This window comes from Lontra canadensis, unplaced genomic scaffold (assembly GCF_010015895.1).
Source record: "Lontra canadensis isolate GAN:19392208 unplaced genomic scaffold, GSC_riverotter_1.0 scaffold82, whole genome shotgun sequence".
In the NCBI taxonomy this organism is placed as follows: Eukaryota; Metazoa; Chordata; class Mammalia; order Carnivora; family Mustelidae; genus Lontra; species Lontra canadensis.
The window spans coordinates 2,329,448-2,345,236 of NW_022631076.1; the positions used below are offsets into that span (position 1 = coordinate 2,329,448).

At 39.9% G+C, this 15,789-nt stretch overlaps 1 protein-coding gene across 2 annotated transcripts in view; it reads right to left on the reverse strand.

Moving 5' to 3' along the window:
* Positions 1–15,789, reverse strand: part of WDR7 (WD repeat domain 7) — a 367,645-nt gene that overhangs the window by 270,637 nt on the left and 81,219 nt on the right. For both annotated transcript variants that reach the window (XM_032882427.1, XM_032882426.1), the window contains exon 14: positions 14,558–14,772. In XM_032882427.1, the coding sequence (XP_032738318.1) occupies positions 14,558–14,772 (215 nt within the window). The remainder of the gene's footprint in view (positions 1–14,557; positions 14,773–15,789) is intronic.

Consider the following 15,789-nt stretch of genomic DNA (forward strand, 5'->3'; position numbering starts at 1 on the left):
AAGAACAAGAGTAAGACATGTTTGAGCCTTACTGTTTGTTCCGCAATCAGCGTGCCAGGAGGGACTGCCCTCTCTTCTCAGAGTGCTCACCCGGTGAAAAGCAGGAAGTACCTGGAAAGTGGGCTTCAGGGTCTTTTGTGCCAAAGATGGAAACCATACTTGCCCTCCCAACTCTGGAGCAGTCTCAGCTCCAGCCCACTTCACCTGAATGCGTCCTCACCTCAGAAGTCTTAAGTGTTAGTATCTCCACACTGATCAAAATCTTCTCTAGTTCCAGACCTCCCACCGTACCTGCTCCTCAACCGTCCAGAGCAGTGGTCTGCACACTGCTGCACATCAGTCACCTGGGGAACTTTAACATCCCCAGTGCACAGGCTGCATGCCCACAGATTCAATCACAAAGCCCATGAGAAGAAGCCAGACACCAGTAGTTTTTAAAGATCTCCAGATGATCTCAATTTGCACCAGTTTGGAAACCATTATCATAGAGGCATTCAATCCCTGCATTCCACAATTTTGTCAAAAACTATCAGCCTGGGGCGCCTGGGTGGCTCAGTGGGTTAAGCCGCTGCCTTTGGCTCAGGTCATGATCTCAGGGTCCTGGGATCGAGTCCCGCATCGGGCTCTCTGCTCAGCAGGGCGCCTGCTTCCCTCTCTCTCTCTGCCTGCCTCTCTGCCTACTTGTGATCTGTCCCTGTCAAATAAATAAAATCTTTAAAAAAAAAAAAAAACTATCAGCCTCATCCTCTTTTTGCATTCCTTCCCTAAAAAGGCTGGAACCTTTGGTTAGTCATATCAATCTCTTACAACTACATCCTCAATGTCCTTTATCCTCTGAATTATAAAACTGCAATTCAGGACCAGAGGCAAAATTTACCTTCTACTTTTTCCTGTATCTTTTACTACAGCTAAATACAACCCATAACAACTACAAACTCACAGTTAATCCTCCTACCCCCAATTTCCCCCATCTCCCCCATCTCTACCCCGCCATCAAGTCCCTATGGGGTTCTTGTTCCCCATAGACAATCTTACCTACAGCCTCTTGGAAAAACGTGAAGGTTTTAGGAATGTCCTCTCTTCGATTTCCACCTACTACACGCAGAAACATGTATCTACCAAGACATCCAGTCTGCCCTCCCTCTCTTCAATTTCAGAACATAAAGTCTTTCTCCTCCAGGTCAAAGCCAATTGCCTTCCCTCAGTCTTTGAAATCTGCCACCCTCTCATTCTTGGGAAGCTAGTTTCATCAATTACCTCTTCCCTATGCTAATCTAGAATGTTCCCCTCTCTACTGGCTCTGTAACCCTAATCCACAAACATTCTCACCCCTTGCAAACTGCCTTTTCCTCTAGCAATTCTTTCTCCTTCCCTTCTCAAACTTTTTCAAAGTATTCTACATTTGCTGTTTCTATTTGCGCACCTCCTGTTCACTCCTGAACCCACCACACTCAAGCTTCTGTCCCCAACATCCTAAGGAGCAATTCTGGAAAAGGGTATTCATGCTGACACTGACAAACGTAGTTCAACCCCTCCAATAGTGAACATTTGCTGCATTTGATACGACTCCTCACTCTCTACCCTTCTTGAAATTCTTAATCCCCTCAGTTGGCAACTCAGCACATTCTCCTGGTTCTCCTCAAACTCTTCACAGTTCGAATTGCTTCCACTTCCTCCCCTGAAGTTAGAATCCCAAGAGTCTACCTCAGTCCATTTGCTTCGTCTGAATAATCTCATGGCCTTCCATGGTTTTAAATACCAGATGTCCACCAGAGATCCCTCAGTCTGTATATCCAATACCACACCCCTCCATCATGTACAGAGCAACTCATCATCATCCTGCACAAAACCTATTCCTATGTTTGGTATCACACTCGATAAAGCCAATTTCTATTCAATCACCCAATCAGAAAACCTGTGAGTTAACCTCACTCACCATCTGCACCTAATTAATCCCTAGATCCTGCCAAATACCACTTACACACAATTCTTGAATTTAAACTCTCCTCTACGTTCCCTTGTATCTGTTGTACATATTTGCTTTCATACAAAATTCTTTTTGAAGAAAGAAATCTAATGTGATTTTGTTTTTTTTTTTTAAATGTGAAAGCCACAGAGGTAAAAGATAAAGTTTAAGCACCTTCACATGGTAAGCATGGACTGGCCTCATTTCACACCACTTCCTGTCTCTCCTCTCTTCAATCTTCCAGCCATGCAGAACACACATCATATTCCCCACTTCCCTCTTTGCATCTGCCATGCCAGAACAAACTGCCACCCACCTCCATCCATCACCTGGACTACGTTCTACTCATTCTTCAACGTCCCCTCCTCCAAGAAGCCAATCCTGATCACCTCAGGCTAGTCCAGGTCTCTGCAATACTTTCTGCATTTCTCAGCCATCTCACTCACTCCTCAGCATTGTATTTATCTGATTATATTTCCTGAAGGTAAATATCATGTCTTATTCATTTTGGCTCTCCAGGGCCAAACACAGTACCTAGTAGTCAATAAATGTTTACTGAACTAGACTGATTCAATTATTTTCTAACAGAGGCTATAAAAGTCAAGAAGTTTGAAAATCTTTTATATAGTCTAATAAAGAACAGATATTTCAAGCATATTAAAAGAAATTATTTCCTACCCAAGGTACTAACACATTAGTATTTAGCTACAAATCTTTATATTTTTATCAAGTGACTTCAAAATACCTTCAAGTTCCCAAATAAGAGTTAAATATAAAGTATCACACACAAGGGCTAGAAAGATCTGGCTGTTGAGAAGGTCATAGGGTTACATCTATCTACTATTCCTATTCTCTCAGCAGTCTGCCATTTGATTTATTACATGAGATGATAAAAGGAATTTCTCCTTTGTTGTATCTCACATACTTTGCACAATAATCTGAATTTTTCTCAGGTACACTGTGGTTTGTTAAAGTACTTCCAAGGAGAAACAAAAGGGTTCTGAATATAAAACCATCACAGAATAAGACTTTTTTCTTGGTTCAAAATAATATGATGAATTACATTTAATATGAACTATGAATTCCATTCATAAGTCCCCCAAACACCTATTATGTGCAAGACAGAGGGCCAATAAGGCACTAGAGCTATGGGAGCTAGAAGGGGAGCTCCTTTGTATATGTCTTTATTTGATGGTGTTATGTAATGAGCACAGTAAATGTGGTCCTAATTTATGGATCCTTTAAAAAAGGGAAGAATTTAAAATCCTGTAATCATCAAAAAATGTAGTAAGTTCAATTAAATATGTAGTTAGTTTTGAAAGTTTAGTTTTATTCCTTAACAGTAACTTAAAACTCCTTACTCTGGAACAGGAGAAAAAGTTGGTGCAAAAATAACCTGAGTTGGAAATCTTCAAAGTAGTCATTTGAAACTCGATGAAATATCCACACATGATGCACATGCACATGGGCGCGTGCACGCATACACACACACACACACACACACACACACACACACACAGGAGCGCACATGCATTCACAACCTACATATAGTGTACTTGCTTATGTGTGTGAGAGTATGCTGAATGTGAGGTAAATATAAAGAGAGAATAAGAGACAACAACCAGAGTTAGGTCGTAAATACATGAAAGGAATGTGAACCACAGGAGGAATGATTAATGTAACATGATGAATGAATTGTGAAGGAGGAAGGAGAAAGAAGAAAAGAGGGGAGGAGGAGGGAGACAGGGCAGCTGGACTTCTTTGACCTTCTTTTGATAACAGCAATGTAATAATGTATGTTTAGAAACAGATCCCAAATACCTTACTTATACACCTGTGCCTAATCAATAATATTAAATATTTTAATTTTATATTTCTGGTTCCAAAAGAATCTTAAGTTTATTATTCCTTAAGGAATCTCTTTACCAAAAGCCTCATATTAAATTCTAAAGTTTTCATTCTAGAAATGTCTAGATACCAATCGATAAACAATACAGAGGGAAGAAGTGGCAAAAAAAGAAAAAAGTCACTGATTATTCAGTGTAGACTCTGAAGTAATTCTCTCTAACCACTACATTGTGAGATTGTGGGTGTGGGCCGTAGATGGGTCAGTACATGAGGAAAATTCCAGCCCAGACTGAAGGACTCTGTCACCCGCCAGTAGGTTAAGGATGTTCTCACATAAACAGTCTTTTAAATTCAAGCCCACAACAGATCCAGAATAGAGAAAACAAGCATTCACAGATGTGCCTCAACTAGTTCAATAATAAATATAAAATTAAGATTTAAAAATGAATGTTTAATACTTTTTCTCCTTTACTAAATCTCCTTACTGACTCTTAAAATTAACATAAAGAATACAGAAACTCAGGGGCGCCTGGGTGGCTCAGTGGGTTAAAGCCTCTGCCTTCGGCTCGGGTCATGATCCCAGGGTCCTGGGATTGAGCCCCGCATCGGGCTCTCTGCTCAGCAGAGAGCCTGCTTCCTCCTCTCTCTCTCTCTGCCTGCTTCTCTGCCTACTTGTGATCTCTGTCTGTCAAATAAATTAAAAAAAAAAAAATCTTTAAAAAAAAAAAAAGAATAAACCAAATGTACTGAGAACATTTTCAATAAAACAAGGTGACAAAATACATCCAGAAATCCCCAAATTCAAGCAGGTGGAAAAACCCACCAACAGCTACAAGATCTATCTGATATGTGGCACCTCTGTAGGATGAAGGAAAGGGAAGTAGAAAGATATGTGACAGATCTAATAGGAAAACCCCAAAATGCTAACCGATATTTACCAGGAAAATAGAGTGGGCCCATTTAAAAACAGCAGCTGACCGTGGAAAAGGTTTAGCCATCTACACAGCAAGGGAACGCAAGGGCCCTCAGTAACAAGGTCTGAGGGGCTGGCACATGGCGGTCCCCATCCACGTGCAACACGGCTGCATCATGGCTGCCTTCAGGAAAGGGCCCCAGGAATGAGAAACTGCTAAGAATGCAATCAAAACTGACAGGTAATTCCCCCCACCTGAAAAAAAGAGGTGGGGACTGGTGTTGGGAAATGTCAGAAATTGAGCCACCACCTTTTTGAACCACGTGCAACAACAGAAAAGGAAGTTCTGTGAAGTTAGAAAAACTACCTGAACTAATCTTTCAAAGTCCAGGAAAGGTTATTTCACAAAAAAATAGTTAACAAGAGAAAAGTATTAAGGTCAAATTATGCTAATTAAAAAGAGTAAGAACCAGGAAGGAAAAAACAAACACGCTCAAAAAGCAGATACAATGAATGTACTTATTTCAAAACAAGCTGAAGAACATTTTTAAAATGATAACACGAAAGGAAAATAAAAATGAGGATTAGGAAAATCAGAAATGAAAGGACTGAACGCAGTAAGAACTAGAAATAAGACAGCACATTAGCAATGAAGCCTCGACTGAAAGAAACACAAGAGTGAAAACATACCAGCAATAATGCCTCAAGAGAAGCAGAAGGTGGAAAAAGGGACACTATTAAGGATAAAAAAGAAATGAAGCTTCTTTCCCTTTGTGGAAAAGGTGCTGACACACCTAAAGAGGCTTGAGCTGTCCAGGAAATTGTTTACATAAAGGTCAAATCGAACAAATAAATACAGATGTCCCCTGACTTATGATTCCTTGACTTTACGATGGGACAAAAGTGACACACGTTCAGTAGAAACCCTACTTGGAACTGTGAATGTGGATCTTGCCCTGGGCCAGCGACATGCCATGGCACCCTCTCCTGTGACAGTGGGCCAAGGTGGTGGTCTCGGCTCCCGGCTGGCCAGCATGCGTGAGGGTCAACAACTGACACACTGACAACCATCTGTGCCCACAAAGCACTCAGTTTTTCATTTTCAGTGCAGTATTGGATGCATTACACGAGATACCTAACACCGTGACAACTAAGCTTTGTGTGAGAGGATTCTGCCCCACTGCAGGCTAGTGTAAGTGTTCTAGGTAAGGGTGGCTGAGCTAAGCTATGGTGTTTGGTGGGTCAGGTGTATTATTTTTTTTTTCACTTAAAAAGGAAAACAATTTTTCATTTTATTTTTAAAACATTTTGTTTTTAAAAATGAGATTGTGAATTTCTTTTTTTTATCTTTATTTTTTTATTTTCTGTTTTTTTATAAACATATAATGTATTTTTATCCCCAGGGGCACAGGTCTGTGAATTGCCAGGTTTACACACTTCACAGCACTCACCATAGCACATACCCTCCCCAATGTCCATAACCCCACCCCCCTCTCCCGACCCCCCTCCCCCCAGCAACCCTCAGTTTGTTTTGTGAGATTAAGAGTCACTTATGGTTTGTCTCCCTCCCGATTCCATCTTGTTTCATTTATTCTTCTCCTATCCCCCCAATCCCCTATGTTGCATCTCCACTTGGTGGGTCAGGTGTATTAAATGCATTTTCAACCTAAGAGATTTCTGCCTAAGAGATTTTCCATTTACAATGGGATTACTGGGATGTGACCCCATTGTAAGTCATGGAAGACAGTAAATACACTGAAAATAGTGGGAATGAGGTTTCTCACCGTTGGAAAAGAGAGTTACAGTGTGTCAGGAGAAGAGGCCAGAAGAAACACTGCGGTGTCTGATTAGAGGTGGAGGGAACAGGGTTAACAGATGGTATTTACTATGTTTAGGAAAACAGAGGAACACACGTGTGTGTATAAACAGACATATATAATCTAGCTCTGTCTCCTGAGACGGCTTGGATACAATGTCCTCCCAGGAGCAATGAGTACATGCAGCGTCCAGATGTGGTCTCTAATTAGTATCCCCATTAAAGAGAACCACCCATCACGTAGGCACTCAATGAAGTTTATTCCCCTCCTATAGTCAGAGACATTTGTTTTCTTAAGAAAAACCTGACAGCTCACTAATGTTCCTTTATTTCTTAAGGTCTAGACAACAATTAGTGTAATGTAAAATTTTTGTTCTAATAACCATTTAAAACAATCAAAAATGAAACCTATATATAAATATATAATAAATATACAATCAACATATTATTCTACTAAAATATTCATTCAAGTTTTGGAGTAGAATGTTAAGCAAGTTTAATTGATTCTTCAAAGGTCAGACATATCATAAGGATTTTTCTAAGGCCATAAACGGTTCACTAGACAAGGCCTGGTATCCTGTATATAACGTCATATGGCTTGTCCCTGTCTATACCTTACAGTGCCCTTTTCACAGTGAATCATAAAGTCAATTCAATCAGTATAAAATTTTTTTTAGAGTGAATTTTGTAAGCAGAAAACACAGAGCATGTTCTCAGTAGATTATATCTGACTTATAAATTCCATTCTCTCACCTAGTTACACAGAATACAAAGCTACTGACCTTTGCAAATATAGCCCATTCATTTTTTTTTTTTAAAGGCTTTTGACTAATTAGACAACAGAGAGAGAAATGTAACGTAAGAGATAAATCATCCTGGTCATTTTTCAATTTCTTCATCCTCGTGATCTTTCAATAATCAACTCTGATTGGTACACAATGCCTAAGATATAAAGGTGTCAAACAGAAAATTACACACACTAGGCTTAAGAAATAATTTTCAAGACAGTGAAGGCTTTCTAGCTTCACTAGTAAAATCCCATAGACCCCGAGCATCCCCCAAGATCTCCTCACCAAGAACCAGTGTCTGTGGCAAATGCCTTATGAGAAAGTTCATCAAAAAGACCACCTGATATGCTTAGACCATCTCCTTAAGATAGTTCTTCGTACATTCCTCAAACCCCACCACCTGCTGTCCATGACTTACTAGTTATGTTTGGTTTACAGATATGCTAATTCCTAGTCCAGGACACGACTTATGCTGGGTGTCACATGGCATTAAAATAAAGATGGCTCTGCCTTCAAGGGATTAAAACTACTTCCTTCCTGTTAACAGATACTACAGCCTACTTTGCTCCTCTTCTATTGAATATTACCTTGGTTATATTCAACCCCCTCTCTTTCATCATTACCAGTTAAAAGGAAACAACATTTAGTCAGGGTGAATTTCCCAGTTAACTCTACTATCAACCACCATGTTCTCTTCCATGGCTCCGCCACCTACCTCCTCCACCCATAAAAACATTCAATGAGCTCCTAACAAATTAAAACTCGGCTCTTACCTCTGCAAACACTGAAGCTACTACTTTGTTTTTAATCCTCCAAAAACAAACGTCTCCCACACTTTCCTGCTCTACTTTATTTCATCTTCATTCTTAGTTCATTGTACTGTGATTTCTGACCCAACTAACTCTACCACAGTGGCTCTCCTGAAGATCACCAATGACTTCCCTAGTTACTAACTCCACCCATTTTTGTTCCCCAAGTCTTAATGTTATTCCACATATCTGATCAACTGCTGACCTTTTTCCCTTTACAAAAATCCATTTTTTGGTTATATGTTTGACCTAGGCCATTGCAGGTTACTTGTCCAAGGTCACCCACAGGCAGCAAGTTACAGAAATGTAATTTAAACACAGATATGCCTGTCACCAGAACCCAGGTTCTTTAACCCACTGAGCCACCCAGGCGCCCCTCACCAGAACCCAGGTTCTTAACCACTTCTATGAATTGCTTTTCAAAAATGAAGCAAAGGCTATTCCATGTTGGAACTCCACCCACAGGCCCTGTTATTAATAATACCATTCCCTGATGCAGGGTGCAGCAAACTATGACCCAGAGGCCAATCCAGCCCATTGCCTATTTGTGTAAATAAAGTTTTTTTGGAAATCAGTCATAGTCATTCATTTATCTATTGTCTGTGACTGCTTTCACACTATAATGGCAAGAGTTGAGTCATTGTGACAGAGATTGTATGGTTCACAAAGCCTAAAATTTTTATTATCTAGTGCCTTATAGAAAAAGTTTGCAATGCCTGTTCAAACCACTTGTTTTTTTAGGTTTATCATTGGCAAATCTGAGGATTATAATAACTAACTTACCTATTTATAGTAAAGATTAAGGAAGACAGCATATTTGAAATACTATAATGATAGCAGGCATCCCAAAATAGGACTACAGTTTAATCCATACTCTATACTCCAGCATTTATTTTGGGGTAAAAAATATCCCACCCCTATTCTCTCTCTCATGTCATGTCACTTCTTTCCTAGAGGATGTTTCTCCCCTTGAACACACCCCAACTCTCAAGACTACAAACAAGAGGGAGAGTATCCTATTACAACCAATCTCAAAGCCTATTCCATGAATTGTCTGTATCATCTGCTAACCTCTCTGCCATTCTCCCTTCAACCAGACTTGGGTCTCTGAAATCAGCTTGTATGTCTCAACTCTTCTCTTGCTTATCATTTTTATTTATTCAACCCACAAAAGAGCTTCCACGTCATTCCCTCTTCAATATTTCCTCTACCTAATCCTATCCTGGTCCCTACCACCCCTCACTATATCAACCTAACAGCCTCATAATTCATTTGCCATGGCAATATTTGTAAGTGTGCAGCTACAAATGTCAGATATGGCAAAATTTTTTTTTTATAAACATATATTTTTATCCCCAGGGAAACAGGTCTGTGAATCACCAGGTTTACACACTTCACAGCACTCACCATAGCACATACCCTCCCCAATGTCCATAACCCCACACCCCCTCCCAACCCCCCTCCCCCCATCAACCCTCAGTTTGTTTTGTGAGATTAAGAGTCACTTATGGTTTGTCTCCCTCCCAATCCCATCTTGTTTCATTAAATCTTCTCCTACCCCCTTAACCCCCCATGTTGCATCTCCTCTCCCTCATATCAGGGAGATCATATGATAGTTGTCTTTCTCCGATTGACTTATTTCGCTAAGCATGATACCCTCTAGTTCCATCCACGTCGTCGCAAATGGCAAGATTTCATTTCTTTTGATGGCTGCATAGTATTCCATTGTGTATATATACCACATCTTCTTTATCCATTCGTCTGTTGATGGACATCTAGGTTCTTTCCATAGTTTGGCTATTGTAGACATTGCTGCTATAAACATTCGGGTGCACGTGCCCCTTCGGATCACTACATTTGTATCTTTAGGGTAAATACCCAGCAGTGCAATTGCTGGGTCATAGGGTAGCTCTATTTTCAACATTTTGAGGAACCTCCATGCTGTTTTCCAGAGTGGTTGCACCAGCTTGCATTCCCACCAACAGTGTAGGAGGGTTCCCCTTTCTCTGCATCCTCGCCAGCATCTGTCATTTCCTGACTTGTTCATTTTAGCCATTCTGACTGGTGTGAGGTGGTATCTCATTGTGGTTTTGATTTGTATTTCCCTGATGTCGAGTGATATGGAGCACTTTTTCAAGTGTCTGTTGGCCATCTGGATGTCTTCTTTGCAGCAATGTCTGTTCATGTCTTCTGCCCATTTCTTGATTGGATTATTCGTTCTTTGGGTATTGAGTTTGCTAAGTTCTTTATAGATTTTGGACACTAGCCCTTTATCTGATATGTTGTTTGCAAATATCTTCTCCCATTCTGTCAGTTGTCTTTTGGTTTTGTTAACTGTTTCCTTTGCTGTGCAAAAGCTTTTGATCGTGATGAAATCCCAATAGCTCATTTTTGCCCTTGCTTCCCTTGCCTTTGGCGATGTTCCTAGGAAGATGTTGCTGCAGCTGAGGTCAAAGAGGTTGCTGCCTGTGTTCTCCTCAAGGATTTTGATGGATTCCTTTCTCACATTGAGGTCCTTCATCCATTTTGAGTCTATTTTCGTGTGTGGTGTAAGAAAATGGTCCAATTTCATTTTTCTGCATGTGGCTGTCCAATTTTCCGAACACCATTTATTGAAGAAGCTGTCTTTTTTCCATTGGACATTCTTTCCTGCTTTGTCGAAGACTAGTTGACCATAGAGTTGAGGGTCTATTTCTGGGCTCTCTATTCTGTTCCATTGATCTATGTGTCTGTTTTTGTGCCAGTACCATGCTGTCTTGATGATGACAGCTTTGTAATAGAGCTTGAAGTCCGGAATTGTGATGAGATATGGAAAAATTTCTTAAACAAAGATCTCTTTTTAAGACCATTCAATACCATATTGCTACCCACCGAGCCAAGTCCTTGGCTTTGCATTTAAATAGATAACACAATAAGATTCCAATTTACACCTCCAAACTAACTTCATACTATGTTTCCAGGGTATTTTCTATGCTTCAGGTCTACATAAAGCACTGAAAATAAAAATATGAGAAACTTGGCTCCTGTCCTCAAGAAGCTCAAAATCTAATAGGGAAGACAGATATAGAGAAAGAAAAAAATATCCCATATAAAATAAAGTGATTTAAGGAAAGGTCTGATCAGGAAGGTGTTGAACACAAAGAGAATACATGAACTAATTCTGCCATGGGGCAGAGAAGATAAGGTTTGGAGGGATGGCTTCACTATCCTCAGAGGAGAGGGATTAAGGAAGCAAGGGTAGGGACAGGAAAGGAAACATAAGATACAGGATATAGGACCTCTACCATTTCTCAAACTTTTTCTCCAGCAGTGTTTTTAAACCAGAGACAATTTTGCCCCACATGGGGCACTTGGCTATAACTCAAAACATTTTTGATTGTCATGCCTGGGCAACTGTATGTATGTATTGACATACAGTGAGTAAAGGAAAAATGATTCTCAACATCCTACAATACACAGGACAGCCCATCCCAACAAAGAGTTATCCAGCCCAAAATGTCAGTAGTGCTGAGGTTGAGCAACCCTGCTCTAGAGCCATAAGGAAAAGAGGTAGAGGGGAGGGCCTCGCTGACAGATTCTGCAGGATGTGTTGGACTGCTGACAATACAGAGACAGCAAAGAAGGAGAATGAGTTATACCTGGACAGCCTCGCTCACCAAAACCAAAAGGGAGAATGCGAAACTGAATGGAGGGCAAAGGTGATTAATAAATGTTTACATCTAAGGCCTTGTGAACAGGAATACATCTGATCATCAAGCCAAGACAATCTACTAGGAGGGAAGGGAGAAGACCCGGGCAAAGAGGCTGAAGCAGAGGCCATCAGAGCTCTCTGTCACACACCATCCAATTCAATGCATCTTTACTGCACAGCTGCTATTAGATGTCATGAGGGAAACAGCAATAAATAAGTCACAATCCCTGCCTACAAGAAGGCTGAATTTCAGTGGGGAGAATCAGAGAAGCATATAAGTTATTACAACACAAAAGAAATTAAGATACATGTCATAAGGGAAACACACAGGGGTTTAAATACACACATCTTGCAAAGATTCAATGCAGTCGTAAGGAATAATTCCATTAACATCCTCTTGATCTTCTAGTGAAAGAGAAGAATCGGAGGAGAGTAAATTCCCTATCTTTGGGGCACCTGGATGGCTCAGTCAGCTAATGCCTGCCTTCAGCTCAGGTCATGATCCCAGGGTCCTGGGATGGAGCCCAGCATTCAGCTCCCTGCTCAGTGGGGAACCTGCTTCTCCTTCTGTCCCTCCCCGTGCTCATGCTTTCTCTCTATCAAATAAATAAAATCTTTTTAAAAAAACTCCTTATTTTTTTTTTGCAAGGCTCTACATGTCTGCCATAATTAACTAAATTAGCAATATACAGTACGTGTTCTTTCCAAATCGCCCAACTGCTAACACCAGTCTAACAAGGAAAAGGTGGGCTTCTTTCTATACAGTATTCCCATAATGATTTCACTTTCCATTGAGAGACCCATGAAAAAACTTAGTTCCTATATCCTAGAGTCAGTCCTACACCACTGAGAGGCTCTTAGTTATGTTTTGTTTTGTTTTTTAAACTTTGGGTGGGTTTTATTTCTCCTGAGGTTAAAAAGCCGTCCAAAGGACAGCTCTTTAAATATTCCCCTCAGAAGGAGACTCAAACTCAACATGAGAAAATAGTTAGAGAAATCCCTAATGGTCCAGCCAACATACATTTTTCATAAAGTGATTACCCTCCTGCAGCCTCAGCTTCCTAAGCCTTTCCCCCCTCCTATAATTGTTTTCCTTGTAGACCAGGCAACAATTACCACTGCTACAAGACTGAGGAGGTTCACAAGCAATATATTTTACAATACATAAGTGTAGTGTCTCTGATATCTGGTGCTTTTATCACTAATTGCACTATAAAATGTGCTATTAAAACAGGGACAAACAAGACTGTAAAAATCACATAATGGACCATGACCACTTATAAAAGCCATTCATAAATGTTACTGTACCACTTATTTTTCTTTAATTTTCTAGTTATATAATTAATTTTACAAATTTTTATTTTTAGGAGATACCAACAAGAAAAATATATATTTGAAAATTATATAACATACATACTTACTTGCCCTTGCATATACTCTTTTATAAATTGGCACAGAATTAAAATTATACAGAACATTAGACAATGTGCTATGGACACTGAATTGCTAGGGACATCTATGTGATCTCTTGAAAGAAATTACAAGCACAGCAAATGCATTTAAGCTGTGATTTCTATTCAAACTTCAGAACACAGGACAGAAAGCATGAAAGAAAATGAAGAAGGATTTCATTATCCTGATCTATGAAACATACAGTACAACAAAGCCAATAAAGCATTTAATATCTTGGGGAAAGACAGAATGATCAAATGTTACTGCCAATTACTAGAGGACATGGGTCATTGGAACCACCTACAGCATTTTATGTCATCAGCACTCAGCACTAATTCATGGGCAAATTTTCAAGTTTGTAGATGAGCCTTTCAACCTGTTTGTTATTTAGCCACATGTCTAACTATTAAAAAAAAAAAAAAGGAATCCTGAATAAGAAAATGAAAGTAACAATATTTGTGTTATCCATTAATAATTCTAATGAATACTTAGATGCAGCTGGGAATTTTACGGTGTGACTTAGATGAAATGCTGGAATTGTAAGTTTCACTTAGCCATTACCAGAGACGAGTGATTTCTAACAATACCACAGAACATAAGTATCACAAACCAAATAGTGGCCAGCCTCTATAAAACTAAAAACAATAAATTGGGATTAATGAATTGGGATTATTTGTTCTTCTTTTCATAGTATAATCTTGTGTTAACTGAAGAAGTGACAGAAGTCATTATGTGAGTACCAGTAGGGAAAGCGGGGCTCAGCTTGGGTCATACAGTGCTTGTGCAACTCTGCCATGCCTATTCTCAAATAGCTTCCTAAATCCTTAAATGCCCTTACCTTACTAAAATCAGAATCTTTGACTTTTAAAACAAATGAGCAGCTACAATTACAAACATCTTAATTGTACCTGAATTATTATTTTTTCTTCCTAGAGATATTAGCTAGTGTTCAATCTTTCAACAGGAAGACTGTGAGAAAACCAAAAAGACAGATTATGTGAAAAATGTTTGCTCTTATTTCAGAAATTCAAGTCACTTGATTCTGTAGGAATCATTTTAAAATATTTTAAGTGGTAAGAATAACTTACTTTAAAAAAAAGAAGCCAAGTACTTGAAACATGCAAAAAATGATGTTGTGTAGACCTACACAAAACCAGCAGCTTATTTTTCATCACTGTCATCTCCCAAAAGTTATTCCTTTAAGGCATGCCGAAACTGTGTTGTGAAATGGACTGGGTTGGGGACTACACACATGAACCACATACAAAACTTACTTTGTCAGAGGCCTCAGAAGCCAAGAGGTTAGTTGCAAGAGTCTGTAGCTTTTGATGGGCCATGTTTTTAAGAGCAGCCAGGCTGCGCCGTGTCATGGCCTGTTTTAGGTTGACAGCCGGGTGACTGAGAGAGTCCATTGCAGCAGGCACTGCTTCATCGCAGGCATTCAGTATCTCCACTGCTGTGATCCCCATCACGCAGCGATCCAAGGCGCCTGGAAGACATACGCATTTATAGTTGGTACATGCGACACCATGACCACTCCGAATCATTCTTTCAGGAAAGAAAATGCAGACATTTTCTGTATAGTCTTTTCCTCTCTGCCTCCCAGAAACATTTTCTGGAGCCTCCCTCCCCTGATGATCTTCTACACAGCATTACCTTCATTGTTTCTTCTCCTGTAACACCACGACCGCAACTCCTAGAGAAAGCCAAGTTCAGAGCTGAGACCCAACAACTTCCCCCAAGCTTTTTCACTGTCTACTTAGAAGATGGATTTCTGGATACTCCACACTATGACTCTACTACAAACACCAGTTCCTATGACTTCACCTTCCTCTAAGTTATCAATCACAAACAAGAGAGCTAAATTTTGCTGTTCTTTGCATTCTTTTTTTTTTTTTTTTTTAAGATTTTAAGATTTAGGAGAGAGAGAGGACAAGCAGAGGGAGCAGCAGAGGGACAGGGAGAAGGAGGCTCCCCCACTACGCAAGAAGCCCGATGAAGGACTCAATTCCTGGACATGGGATCGTGACCTGAGCCAAAAGCAGACACTTAACTGAGTGACCCACCCAGGTACCTCACTTCTCATTCTTTCCCCTTTAATAATTCCTGGAGCTTCTCTTTCTTAGGAGGTCTCCACAAAGCGAGGAAAAAATTGTAACTTCTCATTCTGTCTGCAAATGCCTTGACTTTTACTGTTAATAACCAATCAAATGTTTCTCTGGGTGTTTATGAAAATAACGGCTACTCCAACTTACGGCCACTTCAAAGCTTCTTCATTTGGCCATTCTTTCCATTAATCTCTACCTATCTGTTTCATGTCTAAGCTAAGGCACAACTCCCTCCTATAACATAGACAGCTTTTCCGTATATTTTGTTTTGTAGAGTACACAGCACCACACCAGGCAGAGAAGGGTCTCCTTCTACGGATTTGCACATCATCTTCTGAAGATTAAAATTAGGACAGTGAAATGATGATGAAGTTCATTTTGATTTACCAGCCATTTCT